General features: G+C 37.5%; 1 protein-coding gene across 5 annotated transcripts in view; it reads left to right on the top strand.

Annotated features, from left to right (window-relative positions):
• LOC132119260 (SRSF protein kinase 1-like) overlaps positions 1-26,500 on the top strand; it is a 54,743-nt gene extending 28,243 nt beyond the window's left edge. For 4 of the 5 annotated variants that reach the window (XM_059529070.1, XM_059529071.1, XM_059529069.1 and 1 more), the window contains 14 exons: positions 8,536-8,651; positions 10,519-10,627; positions 10,727-10,814; positions 11,070-11,157; positions 11,386-11,492; positions 11,565-11,730; positions 13,989-14,014; positions 14,124-14,331; positions 18,712-19,119; positions 19,316-19,416; positions 20,630-20,737; positions 23,161-23,230; positions 24,844-24,936; positions 25,202-26,500. In XM_059529070.1, coding sequence (XP_059385053.1) covers positions 8,536-8,651; positions 10,519-10,627; positions 10,727-10,814; positions 11,070-11,157; positions 11,386-11,492; positions 11,565-11,730; positions 13,989-14,014; positions 14,124-14,331; positions 18,712-19,119; positions 19,316-19,416; positions 20,630-20,737; positions 23,161-23,230; positions 24,844-24,936; positions 25,202-25,386 — 1,873 coding nt within the window. In that variant the 3' untranslated portion in view covers positions 25,387-26,500. The remainder of the gene's footprint in view (positions 1-8,535; positions 8,652-10,518; positions 10,628-10,726; positions 10,815-11,069; positions 11,158-11,385; positions 11,493-11,564; positions 11,731-13,988; positions 14,015-14,123; positions 14,332-18,711; positions 19,120-19,315; positions 19,417-20,629; positions 20,738-23,160; positions 23,231-24,843; positions 24,937-25,201) is intronic. The other variant, XM_059529072.1, reaches the window with a different exon arrangement.
• Positions 26,501-26,721: the final 221 nt, after the last annotated feature.

Here is a 26,721-nt window from a genome sequence, read left to right as displayed (position 1 = left end):
CCATCATTCAGAGCAACTGAGAATTGTAATCATCTTTTAGAGTTGTCAGTGCTTAAATGTGAAATGCATTTCATGGATCTATCTTCATGAGTTTTTGTCTGGCAACCCAATGGTCAAATCTCACTAGACCTTAGTCAGGTGGGACGTCATATTGAATTTAATCTGGATGAAAATGAGGCTGTGAGAGATAAACTTAGTCCTTACAATGTACAGTCTTTCAAAGCTGTTTTGTTGAGTTTTTGTCTACAGTTTTTTTTTTTCAGCAAGAAATTTTATCGACTGAATAATCAACATGTTTTTAAATAAAATCCATTGAACACATCCCTCACAGCTCATTTTTATTCCTTTCAAACATTAAATATGGCGCTAACCTGACTAAGGTCTATTGGATGAGAACTTATACTGGATTGTTTCCCTCCAGTTAGGGCTGGGATAAACGATTATTTTTTAAACGATTAATCTAGCGATTATTTTTTCCGATGCATCGATTAATCTAACGATTAATTTTCCCAGACCGATTCGATTTCGATTATCTCCCCATTAATTGACTATTAACAATTTATACATGTTGATTTACATATCTGAATGAAAAAAACATGAACTCCTTAACATTGCAATATATGTTTATTGCTCTTAAAATTACAAAATAAAAGAATGACTAAGAATGCATTACTTTACACTTGTATAAAATAGCATTCAATAAAACCTTGAAGCCTTGAAAACACATAGCTTACTGAAACAAGCTTACTGAACACATAGGGCCTAGCTTACTGAAAAAAGTTCTTCTTTCAGATAAAAATAACAACAACTTGAGGTCTAGCATTCAATAAAAAAGGTCACCCAAAATACTTGTTTAGAGCAATTGAAAGAATACATCAACCAATGTAAACTTTAGGGCTTTAAGCTAATACAGAGAGTGCTTTTCCAAAAAATAAAAATTAACAGTGGGAGCCAGCAGCCTGTCATGTAGAAAAAAAAAATCTCCGAATGCTCCATGTGAAACTTTGGCGTTCCGCCCTTTTTCTATCGTGTCTGTCTAATGATTTTGGTTAATATGCACGAGGGAGGGAGAGAAAGAGAAAGAGAGAGAGAGAGAGCAAGACAGTGCTCATGTAGTTTGAAGACTGTGAGTGCGCGAGCGCGCGTGAAACTTGGGTGTTTCGCCCTTTTTCTATCGTGTTTAATGATTTTGATTAATATGCACAAGGGAGGGAGAGAGCAAGAAGCGCTCGTGTTGTTTGAAGACTGTGAGTGCGCGCGCATAGCCGGGACTCTCTCTCGTACACGTCCTGTCAGGCGCAGCACAGATCACTCATCAAATAAGGCTTTGACAGCCGCCAAAAAAAAGATCAATGCCGAAAAAACCCTGGATTGGTTATATAACGTTGGACAGAATGTTGATCCGGCCATCGCGTATATTCAGCGCACATAAGGTAAACGTTTTGCAAAAGTTTTTTAGAGAAATAAAAACAGGTCGACGAATCGATGCGCATACTTTGCGTCGACGTATTTTTTGCGTCGACGTCATCGATGACATCGACGCGTTGTCCCAGCCCTACCTCCAGTACTTTCCCTCTTATCCACTCTTTTCCTGAAAGGTTCATTGGAGGAGCCACTTATTTTTGGTTAGATTATTTTTATATCTGCTTTACATTCCATTAAATGATAGCAGTGTAATTGCGTTGCTTTTATAGAAATTTGCATAAGGCTTTATTTGGCATGTGCTTAAATTTGGCATAAAATGGAAATCTATCCTTTTCAGTTTTCTAAATATGTTATTGATCTTGTTGTGAAGGATTTATCCATGCATGTTTCTTTTGACCTCATAATTTGTAATTTAAAATAATATAACTTGATTTTCCGACAGACATGTGAAGGTCAGGACTTCTCTATTCATTTAGTCAGCAGTAATTCTGTCAGTGGTGTGAGTTGGAGGTGGGACTATCTGTATGTCCCACCAATGGGAGCATGTTTGAAAAACCAGTCTGAGGTTAAGTGTTTTTGCATTTCTTCTCGATCACACTAATGGCACCTTTAAAGTGGCTAGACAGAATCTCCAAATTTAAAATAACCTTGAAACAAAAATGAAATCGAGCAGTATTGTTTCTCATTATTTCTCAGTCTTGGTTGTGGTGAATATTTATTCTTTGAATGAATAGGCCTTAGGTCTTCAATAGACAAAAATAACATAATGACCAATGTCCTGTCAACACATTACTTAAAGGGCAAGCGAATACTTAGTCTGACACTAAAGAAATGTAAGGCATTCTGTTTTGTTGACTGCTTTGTGCTGACAACAGTACAAAACCGGACAGCCCACAGTTTCTCCAGACGTCTGGGTTTCACATCTTAGTATGCAAAGTTTTGTCTTTTTCCCCATCCTTCCCACAACAGAACACGTATCTGAAGACCGTTTCCACAAACAAAACATCATTACAGTAGTTATAAAATATGTTTATATCATTATTAGCATTAATCAAACGTTTATTTTATTTGCTATTTTTATACAACTTGACTGCTCTGCACAAAGCCCAGACTACGGAATGACTTGAAATGCTGTTCACTGATGCTCTGAATGGGGCAAATCAGTGTTGGAATGTCTACTGGAAAGTTTTTCCAGAATACTAGAAGCTTAAAAGATGGAAATATTCCATGTTAATGCCCATAATTTTGAACTCTATACCCAATTGTGCTTCAACAAGCACACATGGGTGTGGTGTCAATGTGTCCCACATACTTTTGGGGATGTAGTGCACCTTCACCCATGACTGCATGTCTCTTGAATTCTATATTACTGCAGAAAGTTGCAAAATTGCTTGGCAACTCCAGATAACTAAACTCTGTATCACGTTATTCCTGAAAACTACTTAAGTTCCTCCTTGTTGACTTGTTAAGGACATGTTCTGCTTTGTTTTTGCATCAGTCTCATATGCACATATTGTAAAGTCATGCCCACTGATTGTCACTTGAATATATCTAACATGGTATGAACAATACCACATAAAAACAAAAGCATAATGATGTGGTGAAGTCTTTAACTTGTGCTTTAATTCAGTGCCTTGTCTCATTAACTGCTGTGCAGAGATGTTATGTCTGCAGTGATCTCTCAGCATTTATTAGCATCGGCTTTAGATTGCTGCTCTCGTCATTATCTTTTAATGAATGGATCCGTCTTTGAATTGTTTGAACAGTCACACAGTAGAGCTACTGTAGCTCAATCTGCTAAAGAACTTTCACATTAAAATTGCTTGATAATTTACTCACCCCCTCCCCATGTCATCCAAGATGTTTACGTCTTTCTTTCTTCAGTCGAAAAGAAATTAAGGTTTTTGATGAAAACGTACCAGAATTATTGTTCTTGTAGTGAACTTGAACACCTATCAAATGGTTGAAGGTCAAAATTACAGTTTCAGTGCAGCTTCAAATGGCTCTACACGATACCAAACGAGGAATATATAAAGCATATAAATTTTTTGTTTTGTTTTTTAGAAAATGACAGATCGTTTTGCTAGATATGACCCTTATTCCTCGCCTGGTATCGTGTAGAGCCCTTTGAAGCTGCACTGAAACTGTAGTTTTGACCTTCAACCGTTTGGTAGCCGTTGAAGTCCATTACAAGGAGAATAGTTTTGGAATGTTTTCATCATTCGACATCATTCGATTTTCATTTAAAAGTGGACTAGTCCTTTAATGCTGGCCATGATAGAAAGGTGTCATAGCTCACGATGACCCCTGTCTACCACCGAAAGTCTCTACAATGGGCATGCGAGTCAGAAACGGAGCAATGGAAGAATCACATTTTTTTTTTAGATCGGGTGGGTGGTCGGCTCATGTGCAACATTTACCTGAGGAAGAGATGGCGGCAGGATGCACATGGAAACCTTGGGTCCTGGCATTCGTGTGGATGTAACTTTGACACATACCACCTACCTAAAGATTGTTGCAGACCACATACGCCCTTTCATCGCAGTAGTTTTGTCATAGTACCTAAATTTCAGTATCCGGTGCTAGGGGTGTGCACCTACACTGGTCTCACGGTTCGGTTCGGTTATGATTATCATGTCATCGATTCGGTTCAATTCGATATCACGATGCATTGACGATGCATTGCATCCTCAATTTTCAATTGAACTTCATATTTATAAAATTTTGTCAGTAAATACAAGCAGTCAGATATATGAAGAATACAAATTATTTCAGAAGAATTCAATATTTGTCATATGCAGTTCATATGTTTACATTATTCTTCTATTACATCATAATGATATTCGTACTGCTATTAAATTGCAGTTTAATGTGTAAATTAATTTAGAGCAAGAAATTCAACACACACACACACACACACACACACACACACACTGTTAGGCTTTTATTTGTGCAGGTAACTTGAATTGATCTGTGGAATATGTGGTTGATGCCTCATTCTACAGAGTGTCTTTCACAGGCTTTTGGATGATTTTTATATATATATATTTTTTTTTTTACTGAGATTGCGGTCTTTTTCGAGACGCTTAAAGCATTGAATCTTTTCCCGAAACAGTTGGAGGAAATCCTGAGTGCTTCACGGGCTTAATTTGCCCATACCTACTCCTTGCATATTTAATTGTGAGTGACATGATTTACACACAGCTTGTGTCTTCTCCAGGTCGTGCTCAGGTTGTTCATAAAAGCCAAAATGTGGCCAAATGTTGGCTTTTAAAGTAGTTGGAGCAGTTGTAATTACTCGCGCTCGTTATAATCGGTTAAAATCAATTATGGTTTATTTCTTCACCAATTCTTAATTTTGTCTGTATTGTGATGCATCGAAGAAACTATTAATTTCGACACCCCATTCGGTACCAATACCAGTGAAAATCCACGGTTCTCTGTATCAATTTCGGTACCAAAGCAAAACACAAAACATGCTAAATAAAAAATTAGACTATACTTTCATTTAATCCAAACGGTGTACATTTTAAATTTTAAAGGGCTTTTGAAAACCTTCTAGAGTTATTCAGCCAAGAATAACAACTATGTTTAAATAAAAGTTATATCACTATTAAATAGTTTAGTAAGAAACTTCATTATAATGCTCATTATATTACCATTAGCCACGCTTACGCTAATGATCAACTACTCAAATAAGTTTTAATTTCAATCCGACATTCAAATTAAAATATTGAATAATATTCATAACAGAAGAGGTGTTTCCCACAGACTTGCACTCTATTTGTGGCAGCATATATAGGAAATTCATTCTCTGCCAGCAAGAGGAGATAACCCAGTAACGGCTGTAATCAAATAAGCTCTCCGCTCACAAACACTGCTTCATTGAGTCATTACAGGCAAGATGAAATAAAAATGACATCCATAATTTTCTTAAAACAGTCGGTTTCCTTCAGAAATACCGTGATAGAAAAATACAAACTCTGGGTTTCGACTTTAACACGTGCAGTGCTCATGTTTATTAACAGAAGACAAAGCCTTTCAGAAAATCAATTTGAGGTGGTCAGTTTTGATATTGTGCCAGGCCATCACAAATAAATCAATGTATGAACTCTTTCATTTGATCTGGGTGTCTGTCTTTAAAGTGTTTTGTTAGTTTGGTGTGTTTCCTCCACGTCTCGTGCTTTTATGAAGAGAGCGCATCAAGAACCAGTTTGACCAGGTACTCTGTACCACCAGTACTTAAAAAAGCCGGTTACTGTAATGTTTTCGTTTTTTAGTACCGACTTGATACCGAAGTACTGGGTCTTTTGACAACACTAAATGGCAGTGGCCTCTTTCTGCAGTATAATGCACCCACACTCAAAAGTTAAAGATGTTGCTTTGGCTTCCAGATTCCCAGATATCAATCGGATTGAGCATCAATGGGATGTACTGGACCAACAAATCTGATCCATGGAGGTCCCACCTCACAACTTGCAGGACTTAAAGGATCAGCTGCTAGTGTCTTGGCTGTGGAGACAACAGGACTCTAGGGGAGTCCAGGGCTTGACACATCAGAGTTTAAAGCCTATAATAATTACATAATTATTAAATACATTTTAAAGCAGAAATATTTAAAAACTTAGTGTACTTTTTGTTTTCTTAGAATGAATGTTGCTTGTAAATTTTTCCTTGTATCCCTTTATTGAGGAACAACACATTATTTGATCAGTTATAATTACACACCTTGGATTTTTTATGCTCCTAAATTTTCACTTTGTGATTGTTGAGAAAAAAGTAAGTGTCTGACCATGATCTACAGTGAGACTGGTATACCACTGCAACCCTGATGTAAAGAGTGCAGCGCATCCATGCTTTCCACACAAATCAACGTCCTCGATGTGTTGGTTCAGCCCTAGATGTGTGCACCAGCACGAGGACTGACACTCACGTGAGATACCAGCTATTAGCAAACGACAACAGTCCAATCATTCTGCATGGACAAATCAAGAAGCCTTAGACTTGCTTATACATGCCAACGTTAATGGTCAAATTAAAAGTGAAGAAATATCACACTTGCTCAATTTGATATTTCCAACAAAAATATTATATAGTGAATAACTGAATATTCACTATATCGCTTAACTCTCACAGTGATCTCTCATGTGAAGGGATATGATTAGAGCGGTAGTGGATGGCAGGGCTGCTGTGTTTTAACATCTGCTCTGCTCTGAGCCTTGGGCACCTGTGTGTGCGTGTGTGTGTGTGTGTACATACAGCTCTCATCGACCAGCGTTGCATTCACACATGTCCACTGATTAACTCCCACTAGCATAGCCTTGGATCGGGCTAAATTAATTATTTTCTAGTGCAACACCCACCATAGCACACAATAGTTTCCACTAATATCTTGTTCATTAGAATATGTATAGTGTCTGCAAACTGCAAAGTTTGCTTGTTTCAAGCAACAGCTAATCAAGTCATAAGAGCAGAATTTGTAAATCCCTGGGATCTGAAGTAGACGTCTGCAGTCTATTTGTCGCTGGAGTCGCCTTCATTATTGAAACACTCACTGACACATGAAGCGCAATTGATCCGGTTGGTAAGCAGACAGAGATAACCGCTTCTCAGTTAAACTGTTTCATGTTTATAGGAACAACCTGTGAAATGTGATGTTGCCTGGGATTTGTGGGGAAAATGCTTTTCTCTGCTCCAGTGTCAGGCTGTTCTGTTTAACTGTATTTATTATTCATAATTCTTGCAGATGCGCATTTTTCATATCTCTTCAAGTCTGTTTAGTTTGGCCAGATTTTGATGCATAGCTTGAAAATGTTAAAATTACGCTAAACCAACAGTTTACCAATTTAATCCACTTCTTCATTGCGTATTGTTCAGAAGCTGTATCTGAGAACAACTAATTCAGAAAGTGTCCTTGTAAAGGCTTATGCTATTTTGGACTTGTTCACTTCCAAAGCCACAGTTCAGAGCCCGGTTTAGGATGCAGAAAATTGCCAGTTGCTTCAGAGAGATTACGCTACGCAGCGAGGCAAACTCATCAGCGGGAACGGCACAAAGCTGCATATCTAATCGTATTAATGCCTGCTGCTGATGCAGCTAACCAATAGAAATATAACGGCGAGTAGCATGATATTGGAAAAGGTCAAAAGAGATATTTAAACACAATGCAGGTAGAATTAATGCATCGCTCATATATAATTTAAACAATCAGATTGGCAGAATTGTACAGCATGCATCTGGTCTAATTCGATTCACATTCCCCCTTTTTTTTTGGTTGAAATCCCTGAGCAACATAACCTGACTTGATGACAGGATATATATGACTAAAATGCTGAATGCTTTTAATCACATATTCAGATATATACTTTGTCTTTTTATTGCAATTGTAAAATAGGATTATAGTGATAAGGAATTGATGTAGTGTTTTAAAATGTAAGTCTTAATCATATATGTGCTTGACTGTTAAAGGAGTATTTTGCCATATGCTAAAAAGGATAGTTCACTTGATTATAAGTCAATGGGGTTCAATGTATGGACAGACTGTTTAGTTTTTTTTTTTTTCCAAATATTATTTTGTGTTTCATGTAAGTCATACAGGTTTGGAACAACATATGGTGATTAAATAATGGCTGAGTTAAAAAAAAAATTTGCTGCAGCGACTTGACTCAAAAAGAGCGAATGCTTTAGGATTTCTCTCAGCTTGACGCCACTTAAGATTTCCTTCACGGCTCCTGCTGAGCTACAGTGAATCAGCGAAGACCGTCTCTCTAACTCTGCAATATATCTGCTCTTCCTTCAGTTTAACATTGCACCTGCACTGATTGATAGGTTTCTTTAATGTCTGACCCTCACAGTAAAGAAGCCCAGTGGACATTCATAGATTATATGGTGCGATATAATGGTGCTACTAAATTGTAAACACAGCTACCCCCACAAAGGATTTCCAATAGTTGCTAATAAAAGCATTTGAAAGGCTTAGTATAATATTTGGCTGTGTTCCTGTAACTAGCACATCTAGAATGAGATGTGTGAAGACATTTGGCTAGGGGTTGTGGTTGCTACTCGGCTGATGTTGCATCTGTTTTCTAAAGATAAACTGTCTTTCTCCAGGCCTGATCCCCACCCGAGGGGAGCCGCACAGCAGCCTGACTCACCGCAGGAGCAAGATGAGGAGATCTTGGGTTCAGATGACGAGGAACAAGAGGATCCTAATGACTACTGCAAGGGTAGGAGTCCGGTGATCCCAGCACGGGGAGAGATTCTTGTCTACATGCATTGTAAACAGGATCCATCATTATTTTTTAACATACTTGGCCATCTGGGCTGAACAATTATTCAAAATATAATCGAAATCAGATTTTACAACACGAATAACCAGAGGTGTGCATGAGTTTTTCAGTCTGGTTCTCGTGAGAGAGCCTGGAGATTTTGTTTGGTGCTCACACTGCGACCTATTGTATATAACTATAAAAATTTATTAATAGTAGAAAAAGTAGTATTAATGCACTCTATTTAGGTAGTTCTTTTTTTTATATAAAACAAAGAACTAAATGATAAAATGTGATGATACTATTATACTTAATACAAAATGTAATATTGAATAAAAATACAATTATTTTATTGTACACTTAAAAATGCAATGATGGTATTTACAATTTAATTGTTTTTTTTTATACTTTTTAATTTTCTATGAATTTTCATCATGTTGAAACCTTAAATCAACAAGCTTTTATTTTGGCAGGTTCCAGGCAAGTAAGTATATGCACTGCAAGTTTTAGCGTTGCCATGAAGCATATCTGGGAATATTGTCACAGTTTCGCGTTTTGCTCTAAAACCAGCAGCACATAGCGTAGATTTATGCTCTCAGTTCAAATGGAAATCTTATACACTATTACAGTTAGTTGATCTAAAACTGTAATTATTCATTAACAGCTGTCAAGCAGGTTGGTACGCAAAAGACTGGTCTAAACTTATTTATAGTGGTCAAACCGATATATCGCCGAGGCCAATATATCGGCCGATATTTGCCATTTTCAAATATCGACATTGGCTGATAAGTTTTTGTGCTTGGACAGTGTGTTCGAGACATAGTGCTCACATTCACCCTCTTGGTTGCTGTCATTGTTAACAGTTCTGTCTAATACAGATAGAAGTCTGTCTAATATATAACTGTATAATGATTGCTTTTATATTATTAATAATAGAAAGGCAAACATTATAATACTTTCTCATTTGCCATCAGCATTTAAGCAAATATGCATTAATGTTATTTAAACAAATCTTTGAATGACTAATGAACATTTAATTTCAAAAACCTTGCAAACTTAGTCGAATCCAGCTGTGAGTTCTTGTGAAGTGTGCATGTGTATCCAGCATGATCACGTGTTCTCTCTGTGTGATGGTCAGTCCGTGTGAATTGAATGCTGTCAAATGATTTCAAATTTCTTAAATTTTAATAATAATAATTAATTAAAATAAACATATCAGCTTTATATCGGCTATCAGCCCCCCTGCTTTCCAAGATCTCGGCCTCAGCTTCGGCATCGGCTGTCAAAAAACACATATCGGTCAACCACTATTCCCAATGCACACAAACTTCCCAGAATACTGAGTGCCCTGTTGGTTACAGTGGTTACTTCCTTTTTAATTATATTTTTATTAAATATTTATTTATTTGTGAAAAATACTTTATCAACTAAAGTATAAGTATGTTTATTTTACACATTTATTTTTAATCCATTGTCAAATTATTTCAAATTTCTTTAATATATATAATAAAAAAAAAAACTGGCAAAAAACCTGCCTGTTGGTTGCACCCCATGTCTTGGTGGATAAAAAGAAAATATATTTTTTTATTTAATATATTTTTTAAACATTATGCACTTTTTTTGTTTGTTTTTAAGAAATAGTAATTACAGATTATGCCAAACTATTCAATACGGTTTTAGAATCATTGAAGGAGTGTATTTTATGTATGAATTTTGAATAAATTAATATATCTGCACAGTGTTAATTTTGAACCCTGATTTTAAAATAATTCCAGATGTTCTGTTGCTAACAGTGTTTTCTAACAGCCAAAAACTCTTCTTCTAGGTGGCTATCACCACGTGAAAATAGGCGACCTGTTCAATGGACGGTACCACGTAATCCGCAAGCTGGGATGGGGTCATTTTTCCACTGTTTGGCTTGCTTGGGACATACAGTACGTCCCTTACCTGTCTGTTTTTTTTTTTAAATTTCTGCTTTATTGTTTATAGATCAAGCATGTGTATTGAGAGGTAATTTATTGTTTTGGTTGCAGAGGGAAGTGTTTTGTGGCCATGAAAGTGGTTAAGAGCGCAGAGCACTACACTGAAACAGCACTCGATGAGATCAAGCTCCTGAGAGCGGTGAGTTACCCCGACACCCGCGCTGCCATAGAAACCATTACGATGAATTATTCGCGAGACCATTTAGTGTCAGATGAAGCATGCCACAATGTGGTAGGAAAGTAATGAAAGCCAGGTGTATCCACATGCACGAAGGGCAAAGTGGTTTCATCAAATGAAAACAGTTTATTTTGTAATAAACCAAAGAAAATAGTGTCTCTCGTCTGTAAAACTGTCCAAGGCCTGAGTTATATTTTTCCCATCTGACTGATTCAGGTCAGAAACACAGACCAGAATGATCCCAGCAGGGAGAAAGTGGTGCAGTTATTGGACGATTTCAAGATCTCGGGTGTGAACGGAACCCGTATCCTTTCATTCATGTTTATTGTACAGGTAGCCTTTCATTTAATGAGAGATCCACGGGTGTTTTTCTAGTGCACTCCATAGGTTTCAGCTGCCGCTCAATCTCTTGATCCACAGCTGTGGATTCAGCCCAGCTCTCTCTTTTATCTGTGGAGAACAGCTCGTAATGAGCTGGAGCTCTTGGCTGGACTTTTGTTCTCCATCATTTCCCTTTAACATGCGCTGTCAGATGTGTGTATGGTGTTTGAAGTTCTCGGCCACCATCTGCTGAAGTGCATTATCAAGTCCAACTACCAGGGCCTGCCGCTGTCATGTGTCAAGAGCATTATTCGACAGGTACTTATTTTACACTCATTATCAATTGATGTGATTTACAGCAGGTCAAACAACAGTGTTCTCTCTGTGTAGGTTTTGCAAGGTCTGGACTACCTGCACACCAAGTGTAAGATCATTCACACCGATATAAAGCCAGAGAACATCCTGATGGACGTGAATGAGGCGTATGTCAAGAGACTGGCCACGGAGGCCACAGAGTGGCAGAAATCTGGAGCTCCTCCCCCTTCTGGCTCTGCAGGTGACGGCAAGCACTCCTCTCAGAACATTTAGATCATTTAGGGATTGTTAACAGGTGGGAAAAACATCTAATATGTTCAAATTAAAGTCTTGAAGCGTCAATAAAGGCTAAATTGCCTGCAGCTGTCTGTGATGTTGTTGTAATTAAAGGAACAGTTCACTCAAAAATGAAAATTAGCAGGAAATGTACTCATCCTCAGGCCATCCGAAATGTAGATGAGTTTGTTTCTTCGTTGGATCAGATTTGGAGAAATATAGCATTACATCGCTTGTTCACCAGTGGGTCCTCTGCAGTGAATGGGTGCCGTCAGAATGAGAGGCCAAACAGCTGATAAAAACATCACAATCATCCAAATGCATAAAAAAATACTTAAATCACAATACATATCAAATTTGCAATTAAATATTTCTGTAATGTCGCATTGGGAGGTCTTTATTATCTACAGTAGAACAGAACAGTTAATAAAAATGTTTTGATTGGGTTATGATGTTTTTTGCATTAAATATTTATTAGGGCTACCAAACAATTACATTTTTAGAATTGAGTGTATTCAATTCAATTCAAGTTTATTTGAATAGCACTTTTTACGATACAAATCATTGCAAAGCAACATTACAGAAAATTAAGTTTCTACAATATTTAATAGTAGCTTATAAGTAGTGACTGTCAGTTTATGTGCATATGACAGGATTTTTCAGAAAAATTTATACAACGTATGTGTATACAATGTTTAAAACAATTTAAATTAGCAGCTCTAATATATATATTTTAACATGTGCTGTCAAATGATTAATAGCAATTAATCACATCCAAAATAAATGTTTTTGTTTACATAACGTGTGTATACTGTATATACACACACACGCACACACACACACACAGTATATATTTTGAAAATATTTCCATGTATATATTTATATTACTATAATTTCTATTTTATATAAATATTTTAAATGTATAAACATTTAATATATGCATGCATGCTTGTGTTTTTATATATACATAATGAACATACACAGTACACGCACATAGGGCCCTATTTTAACGATCTAAACGCAAAGTGTAAAGCGCACTGTACAGGTACACTCAGGGCGTGTTCAAATCCACTGTTGCTATTTAAAACGATGGAAAAACGGTTGGCATTTTAAATGGGTTGTCCCATTTAACCCATGGTCTAAATGGGTTGTCCCTATTCTCTTAATGAGTAATGAGTGTTTTTTGGACGTAACATGCAATAAACCAATCAGAGTCTCATCTTCCATTCCCTTTAAGAGCCAGTTGCGCTCGTGCCATGACGGATTTGCTATTTACATGGCGGAATTTGGCAAGCGCAAAGACAGAACGTGTATTTGAGATGAAACGGAGCTGCTCGTGTGCGAGCAAATAGAGCCTAATTGTGATACATGCGATGACTATGCATGATGAAATCTAGACATATATATATATATATATTTAGCCTACAAAAAAAATCTTATGCATTGCAATCCTTTAATTTGTAATATTTGGCATGTTTGTGTGCTGCTGTGCGTCCCTGTGTTTAATAAGAAGCGTGTATGCTCTTTAAATAAAAAAGAAAAAACCTTGCGCCAGACTTTAGACCAGGTTTGAGTTGGTCTATGGCGCAGTCTGTTTTCAGCTCCTTAAAATAGCATTGTGCCAGCAATGCGCCTGAACACACCTATTTCTTTAGACCAGCACACCCATGGGCGCAAAAATCTTAATTAATAGTTTGACAGCACTAATTCTAATGTTATATAGTATAAAATATTATAATATGAAAAATATATCTAAATTATTAAATGTAAATGTAATTCTAGAATATTTATTGTAAATACTTAACTAATTCTTACGAACAGGTAATTTGCTGGAAATCACAAATTACTAGGAATTAATTGATCTATTTGTATTTAGTATTTATTTGTATTTATCCCTGTATTTAGCATTTAGACTGGGTCAGGGTGTTTATGAATGTTCTGTTGTGTACATTATCATTTGCTGGTTTATATGGCTGTATAACTTCACATCCATTCACCTCTTCTGACACATCAGCATAGAACATCTCCATTGATACATTATGCAGAGTGACGTAAAGTCTGCGGGATGTTTCTAAATGGAGAGCAGTGACTCATGTGGTCCTCTGAACAACTGAAGGATGACACATTCTCTGTGCACTGCTTTTGAACTCATTTCATGATGTTGATAGTGCACAACAAGATTTTGATGTTGTCTTCTCTTTTCATCATCTTCCTCCATTGCAGCGAGTACTGCTCCGGCCCCAAAACAAGTAAGTGTTCCTCAGAGATGAGTTCTGGAGCATCTTCCATGTTGTTCAACTGTAGCACATTCACACACAAAAAAAGGTAATAGAAAAGCTAAAAGATTCTCCTCTTCAGATGGCGAAAATGTCCAAGAACAAGAAAAAAAAGATGAAGAAGAAACAGAAGCGTCAGGTTGAGCTCTTGGAGAAGAGGATTCTGGAGATAGAGGGACAGGAGAAAGGACCTGAAGGGGGAGAAGAGGAAGAGGAGGATGAAACGGAGACACCCGACAGCACCCAGTCAGTCCCCACCAGTCATGAAATCACAGCCGAGGCTACACCGGGTGAGCGAGCATCAACTCAAATGCGGGGTCATTAGTAGAGCAAGACATCAGTAAGCTATAGAGCTGATCAGATTCAGTTCACAAGACTTTTATTCACTTTGATTTTGAATCATTTTGGTGTATTTCAGAGACTCAGTATTTAAGTTGTTGGGGTATACAGGTGCTGGTCATATAATTAGAATGTCATCAAAAAGTTGATTTATTTCACTAATTCCATTCAAAAAATGAAACGTGTATATTATATTCATTCATTACACACAGACTGATATATTTCAAATGTTTATTTCTTTTAATTGTGATGATTGTAACTGACAACTAAGGAAAATCCCAAATTCAGCATCTCAGAAAATTTTAATATTGTGAAAAGGTTCAATATTGAAGACACCTGGTGCCACACTCTAATCAGCTAACTAACTCAAAACCCCTGGAAAGGCCTTTAAATGGTCTCTCAGTCTAGTTCTGTAGGCTACACAATCATGAGGAAGACTGCTGACTTGAGAGTTGTCCAAAAGACGACCATTGACGCCTTGCACAAGGAGGGCAAGGCACAAAATGTCATTGCAAAAGAGGCTGGCTGTTCACAGAGCTCTGTGTCCAAGCACATTAATACATTAATATAGAGGCGAAGGGAAGGAAAAGACGTGGTAGAAAAAAAGTGTACAAGCAATAGGGATAACCGCACCCTGGACAGGATTGTGAAACAAAACCCATTCAAAAATGTGGGGGAGATTCACAAAGAGTGGACTGCAGCTGGAGTCAGTGCTTCAAGAACCACTACACACAGAGGTTTGCAAGACATGGGTTTCAGCTGTCGCATTCCTTGTGTCAAACCACTCTTGAACAACAGACAGCATCAGAAGCGTCTAAAGACAAAAAGGACTGGACTGCTGCTGAGTGGTCCAAAGTTATGTTCTCTGATGAAAGTAAATTTTGCATTTCCTTTGGAAATCAGGGTCCCAGAGTCTGGAGGAAGAGAGGAAAGGCACAAAATCCACATTGCTTGAGGTCCAATGTAAAGTTTCCACAGTCAGTGATGGTTTGGGGTGCCATGTCATCTGCTGGTGTTGGTCCACTGTGTTTTCTGAGGTCCAAGGTCAACGCAGCCGTATACCAGGAAGTTTTAGAGCACTTCATGCTTCCTGCTGCTGACCAACTTTATGGAAATGCAGATTTCATTTTCCAACAGGACTTGGCACCTGCACACAGTGCCAAAGCTACCAGTACCTGGTTTAAGGACCATGGTATCCCTGTTCTTAATTTGCCAGCAAACCTCGCCTGACCTTAACCCCATAGAAAATCTATGGGGTATTGTGAAGAGGAAGATGCGATATGCCAGACCCAAGAATGCAGAAGAGCTGAAGGCCACTATCAGAGCAACCTGGGCTCTCATAACACCTGAACAGTGCCACAGACTGATCGACTCCATGCCACGCCGCATTGCTTCATTAATTCAGGCAAAAGGAGCCCCAACTAAGTATTGAGTGCTGTACATGCTCATACTGTTCATGTTCATACTTTTCAGTTGGCCAAGATTTCTAAAAATCATCTCTCTGTATTGGTCTTAAGTAATATTCAAATTTTCTGAGGATACTGGGATTTTCCTTAATTGTCAGTTATAATCATCTAAATTAAAAGAAATAAACATTTTAAATGTATCAGTCAATAGAATATACAAGTTTCACTTTTTTAATGGAATTAGTGAAATAAATCAACGTTTTAAAGATATTCTAATTATATGAACCAGCACCTGTATTTGTAGAAATAATAAAAATACATTGGTCAAATTTGTATTGGTCAAAATTAAAGATTTTTCTTTTATGCCAAAAATCATTAGGATTTTAAGTAAAGATCTTGTTCCATGAAGATAATTTGTATATTTTCAACCGTAAATATATAAAAAATAATAATTTTTGATTAGTAATATGCATTGCTAAGAACTTTATTTGGACAACTTTAAAGGCGATTTTCTCAGTATTTAGATTTTTTTGCAGACTCAGAATCCAGATTTTCAAATAGTTGTATCTTGACCAAATAATGTCCTTTCCTAACAAACCATTCATCAATTGAGAGCTTATTTATTTATATTCACCATTCAGATGATGAATATATCCCAATTTTGAAAAATTTACACTTAAGACTAGTTTTGTGCTCCAGGTTCACATATACAGTCGTGGCCAAAAGTTTTGAGAATTACATAAATATTGGAAATTGGAAAAGTTGCTGCTTAAGTTTTTATAATAGCAATTTGCATATACTCCAGAATGTTATGAAGAGTGATCAGATGAATTGCATAGTCCTTCTTTGCCATGAAAATTAACTTAATCCCAAAAAAAACTTTCCACCTCATTTCATTGCTGTCATTAAAGGACCTGCTGAGATCATTTCAGTAATCGTCTTGTTAACTCAGGTGAGAATGTTGACGAGCACAAGGCTGGAGATCATTATGTCAGGCTGATTGGGTTAGAATGGCAGACTTGACATGTTAAAAGGAGGGTGATGCTTGAAATCATTGTTCTTCCATTGTTAACCATGGTGACCTGCAAAGAAACGCGTGCAGCCATCATTGCATTGCATAGAAATGGCTTCACAGGCAAGGATATTGTGGCTACTAAGATTGCACCTAAATCAACATTCTATAGGATCATCAAGAACTTCAAGGAAAGAGGTTCAATTCTTGTAAAGTAGGCTTCAGGGTGTCCAAGAAAGTCCAGCAAGCGCCAGGATGGTCTCCTAAAGAGGATTCAGCTGCGGGATCGGAATGGCAGCAGGCAGGTGTGAGCGCATCTGCACGCACAGTGAGGCGAAGACTTTTGGAAGATGGCCTGGTGTCAAGAAGGGCAGCAAAGAAGCCACTTCTCTCCAAAAAAAACATCAGGGACAGATTGATCTTCTGTAGAAAGTATAGTGAATGGACTGCTGAGGACTGGGGCAAAGTCATATTCTCCGATGAAGCCCCTTTCCGATTGTTTGGGGCATCTGGAAAAAGTCATGTCCGGAGAAGAAAAGGTGAGCGCTACCATCAGTCCTGTGTCATGCCAACAGTAAAGCATCCTGACACCATTCATGTGTGGGGTTGCTTCTCATCCAAGGGAGTGGGCTCACTCACAATTCTGCCCAAAAACACAGCCATGAATAAAGAATGGTACCAAAACACCCTCCAACAGCAACTTCTTCCAACAATCCAACAACAGTTTGGTGAAGAACAATGCATTTTCCAGCACGATGGAGCACCGTGCCATAAGGCAAAAGTGATAACTAAGTGGCTCGGGGACCAGAATGTTGAAATTTTGGGTCCATGGCCTGGAAACTCCCCAGATCTTAATCCCATTGAGAACTTGTGGTCAATCCTCAAGAGGCGGGTGGACAAACAAAAACCCACTAATTCTGACAAACTCCAAGAAGTGATTATGAAAGAATGGGTTGCTATCAGTCAGGATTTGGCCCAGAAGTTGATTGAGAGCATGCCCAGTCGAATTGCAGAGGTCCTGAAAAAGAAGGGCCAACACTGCAAATACTGACTCTTTGCATAAATGTCATGTAATTGTCGATAAAAGCCTTTGAAATGTATGAAGTGCTTGTAATTATATTTCAGTACATCACAGAAACAACTGAAACAAAGATCTAAAAGCAGTTTAGCAGCAAACTTTTTGAAAACTAATATTTATGTAATTCTCAATTACAATTACAAACTTTTGGCCACGACTGTATGTACATATTATCTGCAGATATATACATTTTTCCATCAATCTGCTTTGTACTATATGAAATATTCCATCACTGCAATGCACTGTAAATTCAGTTTGAACACAGGACTATATGTTTATTTAGTAACCACTATGATGGATTCAGTCAGTTCATTCAGGTAAGGATCTATCAGTCTTCCTTAAAAATATATAAATAGATACAGAACATATAAAATGGAGTACCTCAAAACTCCGAACTGGTTCATAAGTGATTTGTTGGTAGATATTTGATAAATCTAGTGCTCCACAGCAAGCACATAGCAACGCACCCAGAACACCTTAGCAACCTTTATTAACAACATCTTAGCACAGTACCATTAATCATAGGCAAACACCAGTTACATTTTCTCACACATTAATTCTGAATCTAAAGCCATTGTTAATGCTATTAGTAATTCTATCATTTTTAGATAACACCCTAGGCTTTTTTGTGAGATATCTGTCATGTAACAGAATCTCTGCTGCTCTTCTTTGAGTCTAGCCACGTCCCAGTCATTTTTAAAAAGTCATGCTTCCAGCTGCTGTCTTCATCAATTATGACTGATGCTGCAGTGCTTGAGAGTCAGAGTACTGCATCATGACACATCAGTGTTTTTACTCTCGAGTATGTGTTGAAATCAACTTTTTTTCACCCCAGGTGGCGTCTCAGATGGTTGGTCTCAGCACAGAGGCACCATCAACGGTCACAGCCAGGGCCCAGAGGAAGAGCAGACCCTGGATCTCCAGCAGCAGATAAAGGACGAGACCCCCGTGAACCCCTACGACAGCGGCGCCGAGGGCTCTGAGCCTACTAACCCTTACCCAGCATGCAACGGCAACGTAGAGAACGAGCCCAGTCCTCAGTCCACTGTCGCCACAGACGGTAATGGACCTTTGATTTGTGACGTGGTTGAGTCACAGTGCCCTAGGGTGCAGGATCAAGAGAGCCCCACGGCGGAGCTGAATGGCTCCGGTTCTGTTGAGGGCCCTAAAGCTGAGATGGGCCTCACCATGGAGGTGGACCCCAGTTTGCAGGCAGCCACAGAGGAGGAGAGTCTGAAGGACGGTCAGTGCGGAGCCCTCGCCGGAGGAACGCCCTTCTGTTTGCTCCTTACTAACTCCCCTCCCACCTCTCGCTTGCTCTCCGTCTGTGTTCTCTAACACTGAACTGAAATCACTAACCGCCTGCTTTTTTGATGTTGAGTGTGCATGTGTGGTATTGACTCTAAAACCGTCTTTCTCATTCCTCTCTTGTACTGCAGATAAAATTGCAGAAGGAAACCTGCTAGTCAACCCTCTGGATCCGCTTAATGCTGAGAAGATCCGAGTGAAAATCGCTGACCTGGGCAACGCCTGCTGGGTGGTGAGTCTGGAGTTTTCCTTGCATGTACACCAAAAACAGCTCAGTCAGAGTGTTAAAGGTATAATCCTGCTCTCATTTACAGCCATCCATTGATTAATTGAACAGATTGAGGTTCTGATTAAAGCCTGACCGATATATAATTGTGCATATATTATCGGCCGATATGAGCCTGTAGCTTTCTTTTTTATTTTTCAGAACATAACACAGATAAAATGCTTGAAATTGTGTAATTACTTAGTTTCTCCAGCAGAGAGCGCGCTATTGTTTGCTACTGGCGACCTGGATGGAACGCTTTAAAGCTTAAGTCTATGGAAAATTTTGAATGGCCATATATCCATAATGGCGCAGCGAATCCGCACCAAATTCGTGGGATCCCTTCAGCTCGAGGAACCCTCTCTGAATTGAGTGTACATCTAGAGGCCCTCTTTCGATTAAGACCACCCCTGCATCGATAGCTCCAGGGGTTTGGGGGAACACATTCGCTGGCTTGTTCTCTAGATAGTGACACCAGTCAACACTTTCACTTCAGTAAGGAGGTCTCTTGTTCAAGCAGTAGCATTCAAGCATTGTCTTATTCGACTGTAAGTGCCCTGCGAAGTTGACTTCACATGAAATTCAAGGGAACGTACACATTACTTTCAAAGGGCACTAAAGTGCGCGAGAAGTGAATTTATATTGTATTTATTTACAGAGGTATATTATGTCACACTACACACTTCTTTAGTAAGTTTCGTCTACGTGTGAAGACAGTAGCGCAAGTCTGTGAATGAATGTTCTGAAGTTAAATAAACTGATGGAACCGAAAAGTTGAATTAAATTCATTTTAATTAAAGTTGAATAAACTTCAATTTTACTGTTCAGTGCACTGAACAGTAAAATTGATCACCACATTTGAGTGATCATTGCAAAAAAAAAGTATGTATATATATTCTGTTTATGTATATACTGCATACTATATATAATACCAGTCAAATGTTTGGACACATGAATGGGAAAGTGTCCAAACTTTTGACTGGTGCTGTACTATAATAAACACACAGAATATCGGCCAATATATCGACATCAGCCTTTTTTTTTACTCCCTAATATCGGTATCGACCCCAAAAAACCATATACGTGGGGCTCTAGTTCTGATATCCTTACTGGTATTAATGCCTCGCCTCTGTGTCAGCGGTTGATTCTTCTTCATGTAACTCTTGTTTGTCATCATCAGCACAAGCATTTCACAGACGACATTCAGACTCGGCAGTATCGCTCTCTGGAGGTGCTGATTGGAGCAGGATACAGCACCCCAGCTGACATCTGGAGCACAGCTTGCATGGTGCGTTTAAAGACCGCTGACTGAGATTTGCTAAAAAAAAATTGTATTTGCACAAACTTTTATTTAGAGCCTATATGTATTTTTTTATATATGCAGGGTTTCCGTGGGTTCTTTAAAAGTTGTAGGCCATAAAAAAGTCTTAGATGGTAAAAGAAGAAAGTCTTAATTATGGTTTCAATAGGGGACAAAAAGTCTAGAATTGCTATATGACTTAGTGTGACGATTAATCTTCAAAGGGCACTGATTTAATTTAATAAATGAGTGCTGGTTGTTTTATAAAGTCAGCTGTTGTACTGCTTCCTCCTGTACTGCCGTTACAAGGGAAACTTAAGTATTTTATGAGAGAGAAATATTTGTATATTTTATTTAGTATAATGATGGATAATAATTGTTTAAATTAATAAAATAATTGTTACGTTTAAAAGCTGAAATGTGAGTTTATCATTTTATAAAAAAAAAAAAAAAGGTTTTTGTGAAAACCTGTATCTGAACTGTAAATCATGTTTTTTACAGTTTAATATGTTACCAAAGACATTTACATACCCTTTTCTAATGGTAGTAATATGGTATTAATTTTGTTTGTGCAGGTCTTAGAAAAAGTCTTAAATTGGAGCTTAAAAATCCTGCAGATACCCTGAACATGGAATAAAACTCCACTTGTTAAGTGTGCAATTCCAAAACAAAGAAGGTTTTAAATCAGCAGCTCTGTTACAAAAACCCAGTGAGCTGAGTTTTGTGTTAGCATGTTGCTAAAATAATGACTATATACGATTCCAGTAGCTTTTACGTTAGCTTATGTAGTGATTCAATACCCTAATTTGATTCAAGTACAGTTTTGTTAACATGCTCCTAAAGTATTGACTCAACACTCAAATTTCATTCCAGTAGCTTTATATTAGCATGATTCGATTTGATACTGTTTTAATTTGAATGATTCAAAACTCCAATTAAATTCCAGTAGTCTTGCATTTGCAAGTTGCAAATGTAATGATTCGATACTCTTTAATTAGATTCCAGTAGAGTTTTATGTTCACATGCACCTAAAGTAACGATTCAAGTTTCATTAAAGTAGCTTTGCATTAGCATTCAATTCAATTCAATTCAAGTTTATTTGTATAGCGCTTTTTACAATACAAATCGTTACAAAGCAACTTTACAGAAAATTATGTTTCTACAATATTTAGTAGTAGCTAGTAGTTTGTGCACGTTTGACAGGATTTTAGAAAAAATAAAAAATAATAATAATAATACAAGACGTAGTCAGCTAGATGATGAACTATCAATATTATTAATTAATAGTTATCATATGATGCAGTCACACTTGTAGCAATAATTATTTAGTTCTGTTGTTGATTCAAGGTTAGGATCATCTGGGGTCCTCTGAGGGTCAGCATCATCTCTTCTCAGGTGTTCTGGATCCAGACTGGAGCTTGTGTAAATCCTAGAAACAAAATAGAGACATCATTAGCATAGCTGCTGATCCAACAAAGTAAAATTAGTTTAACCCAAGCTAAAGAATAAAAATGCACATTTGATCAGATGCAACTCACAATTTAAAAGATACATTTTTCATATGCTTGGCGAAAGAGATGTGTTTTTAATCTAGATTTAAACAGAGAGAGTGTGTCTGAACCCCGAACATTATCAGGAAGGCTATTCCAGAGTTTGGGAGCCAAATGTGAAAAAGCTCTACCTCCTTTAGTGGACTTTGCTATCCTAGGAACTACCAAAAGTCCAGCGTTTTGTGACCTTAGGGTGCGTGATGGGTTGTAGCGTGGTAGAAGCCTAGTTAGGTACGCAGGAGCTAAACCATTTAGGGCCTTATAGGTAAGTAATGATAATTTGTAACTGATACAGAACTTAATAGGTAGCCAGTGCAGAGACTGTAAAATTGGGGTAATATGATCATATTTTCTTGACCTGGTAAGGACTCTAGCTGCTGCATTTTGGACTACCTGTAGCTTGTTTATTGACGAAGCAGGACAACCACCTAGAAGTGCATTACAATAGTCCAGTCTAGAGGTCATGAAAGCATGAACTAGCTTTTCTGCATCAGAAACAGATAACATGTTTCGTAGCTTGGCAATGTTTCTAAGATGGAAGAATGCAGTTTTTGTAACATTGGAAATATGATTTTCAAAAGACAAATTGCTGTCCAATATAACACCCAGATTTCTGACTGTAGAGGAAGTAACAATACATCCGTCTAGTAGCAGGATTCGATTCGATTTGCTAATTTGATTCCAGTAGAGTTTTGTTAACATGTTGACAAGGTAATTAATGCAAGTTTGATTCCAATAGTATTGCATTAAGGTAATAACTGAACTCAAATTTGATCTAAATAGTTTTTTGCTGAAGTAATATCTTAATCTTAAATGCTCTGTCTAGGTCGGCAGCTCAACCATTTCTGTCTCTCTCCCTAGGCATTTGAGCTGGCAACAGGCGATTACCTGTTTGAGCCTCACTCCGGAGAGGATTATTCCAGAGATGAAGGTAATTATTCTTCCACAGGTTGGGATTTAACATAGCAGTGCTGAGATATACAATATAGTAACCAGAATATATCAATACTACGTTGGCTTTTTTAATTTAACAGTTTCAGTCAATATCAAATTTTTTTTTTGGTTCATGTTCAGTTTCATTTTTACATTCAGATTACACCTGCCAACTTTATTGCATCTATTCTCACCTTTGGATGTAATTAGGGCTGGGATAAACGATTATTTTTTTTTTAACGATTAATCTAGCGATTATTTTTTTCGATGCATCGATTAATCTAACGATTAATTTTGCAAACCGATTCGATTTCGATTATCTCCCCATTAATTGACTACTAACAATTTATACATGTTGATTTACATATCTGAATGAAAAAAACATGAACTCCTTAACATTGCAATATATGTTTATTGCTCTTAAAATTACAAAATAAAAGAATGACTAAGAATGCATTACTTTGCACTTGTATAAAGATAGCATTCAATAAAACCTTGAAGCCTTGAAAACACAAAGCTTACTGAAACAAGCTTACTGAACACATAGGGCCTAGCTTACTGAAAAAAGTTCTTCTTTCAGATAAAAATAACAACAACTTGATGTCTAGCATTCAATAAAAAAGTTCACCCAAAATACTTGTTTCGAGCAATTGAAAGAATACATTAACCAATGTAAACTTTAGGGCTTTAAGCTAATACAGAGAGTGCTTTTCCAAAAAATAAAAAATAAAAATTAACAGTGGGAGCCAGCAGCCTGTCATGTAAAAAAAAAATTTCCGAACTTTGGCGTTCCGCCCTTTTTCTATCGTGTTTAATGATTTTGGTTAATATGCACGAGGGAGAGAGAGATAGAGAAAGAGAGCAAGAAGCGCTCGTGTTGTTTGACGACTGTGAGTGTGCGCGCAGCCGGGGCTCTCTCTCGTACGCGCCCTGTCACTGTCACTCACCGATCAAATAAGGCTTTGACAGCCGCCAAAAAAAAGATCAATGCAGAAAAAACCCTGGATTGGTTATATAACGTTGGACAGAATGTTGATCCGGCCATCGCGTATATTCAGCGCACATAAGGTAAACGTTTTGCAAACGTTTTTTAGAGAAATAAAAACAGGTCGACGAATCGATGCGCATAATTTGCGTTTACGTATTTTTTTAAATTAATATTTTTAAAATTTTATAAAAATAATTTCCATACAGTACATTAAAATGTACTATTAAAATAGGATTTGTTTTATTTTTTTTGTAATTATAAAATAATATAGAATTTTAATTAGCAATTAAATTTACCAATTATTTTTAAGAATAAATTAATATCGGCCACAATTTTAATAGTAACAGCTAAATAATACATTTTATAAAATTAATACTTTTAATACGAATTTTATGTCCTATATATCCTATAATGTGCTCATCAGTGAATCATCAGTGAATTGAAAAATTATATTTGGTCATTTAAAAAAAAAAAGAAACAGCCATCTGTAAATCAGGACAAACATGAATTGGCAGGACAACAGATGACATTTTTAGTACATCAATTCAAGTAAATGGTTTTAAAAGTTCCATCTATTATTTGTTATAAATGTTTTATCTCAAATCTTTTTCCACTGCACACAGATCACATCGCGTTGATTATCGAGCTGCTGGGGAAGATTCCTCGTAAACTCATCACAAACGGCAAATATTCCAAGGAATTTTTCACCAAGAAAGGTACATCTGTCAGTAGACACTTATTACATGAGCGACTGCTTAGCTAATGTGTTTCACTTTCTTGATAAACTTGATTGGCAGTGTTCAGTAGCTTTGTGTGAATGTCCTGGTTTGATTGATGGGGTATGTCTGCACTCCCATTATTAGTATAGCTATACATCGTTTAGTATGAGTGAAATGTGTAGTCCATATAACCGCTCTTATTACTGATCGTTCCAGTTCTAAGTTCTGATTGGATGTGTCCATTTGTGTATTTGTGCTCTAGGTGACCTTAGGCACATCACCAAGCTGAAGCCGTGGGGTTTGCAGGACGTGCTGGTCGACAAGTACGAATGGCCCCGAGAGGAAGCCCAGAATTTCTCAGACTTCCTCCTACCAATGTTGGACCTCGTCCCAGAGAAAAGAGCCACGGCTTCCGAGTGCCTCCGTCATTCCTGGATCGCCACCTAGTGGCCAAAAAGCTCCAACACACACACACACTTCTCTGGACTCATGAATGCTCCCCAGGGGCAGACGCTGTCTTAAGAGCCGTGCCTGGTGTCATGGCAGATATTAGCAAGTACAAGAAGGTCCGCTCACACAGATCCACTTCTCAAATCGTTGTTGCTTTTTTACGTTATTGGTATAATTTGTGTACTATCATTACAGTGGTTTGTGCTCTTGCTGATTTATCTAATAGCCACTTCTCTGTGGATTTCCGTCATATCACAGGATGGTTTGACATGTCAGAATTGATTCATCTTCTTAAGAGATTGGATTGTGTTCCACTTCTCTCTGTTTTCTTAAAAGCGTAGTGTTGTAGTAAATCGGACTCAGCAGCTGATTGTAGTTTTGTTGTTTTTTTCACTGTATTAAAAAAAGAGATTAATTACAGCTTCCTTCAGACTGGTTTCCATATCTAAAACAAGGGGTTTTACATCCGCTGTCTGAATGGAGGGAACATGAATGGACATTTTTGAAGTTATAAGTGTGTTTCAGAAGTCTTCATATTGAATGTGAGCTGCTATACAGTGTAAGAGAAACATGCATATATTTTTACAACAAATGGCAAAAATGCTAACCCTCCATGCGTCACAATCATGTATTTAATTCATTGTACAACAGTAATAATGATGTTTAAGATGTGAATGCCAGGGAATAATTTTGGTATCAAGGTCTATTTCTGTTACAAAATCTAATATCAGTGAAAACATTTGAAATTGTGTACATACTCATACCAAAGAGTTGGTTCTTCACACGATCAGTGCTGTACAGACTTAAGTCCCATCACTGTGTACAGTTTTGCTATGAATGAATGGCTTAAGGAAAATGTTTGAGAATCACTGATTTACAGATTGCTTGAAATGAATCTGTGCGTCTTTTGAGCTTTTTCCCCCCTACGCTTGACTTTGAAGGGCCTCTAGCTTTCTCTTCTGGACGAGGCAGTTTCATGTGACCTTTTACAGCATCACAAATATCATCATCCGTCTCCTTTTTCATGAATGTCTCTCTGCTTTGATTGTCCAGCATTGGACTAAAATTGTTTCTGTAGTGACTTCAAATAAAGTTTTTGAAATGGCAAAAAGGTTTTGTAGTTTGGATTAACTTTTTGGTTCTGATTTCTAATGCAAGCTAAGAGCTCATCCGGTTTCATTTGGGATTGTTTGCTTCAATTCGTCTACATTGTAAACTGTAGCAGTGTTTCGAAAGCACCCATCACTAGTGTAAAGTGAAAGTCACCAGACTTTAAAAGCATGCTAAATTCCTTTGGACATCGTATCGCTTCTGAGATGATGCTGAAAACCT

The sequence above is a fragment of the Carassius carassius genome, chromosome 38 (genome assembly GCF_963082965.1).
Source record: "Carassius carassius chromosome 38, fCarCar2.1, whole genome shotgun sequence".
In the NCBI taxonomy this organism is placed as follows: Eukaryota; Metazoa; Chordata; class Actinopteri; order Cypriniformes; family Cyprinidae; genus Carassius; species Carassius carassius.
The sequence above is the reverse complement of the archived record's forward strand: the minus strand, read 5'-3'. Positions and strand labels throughout refer to the sequence as shown.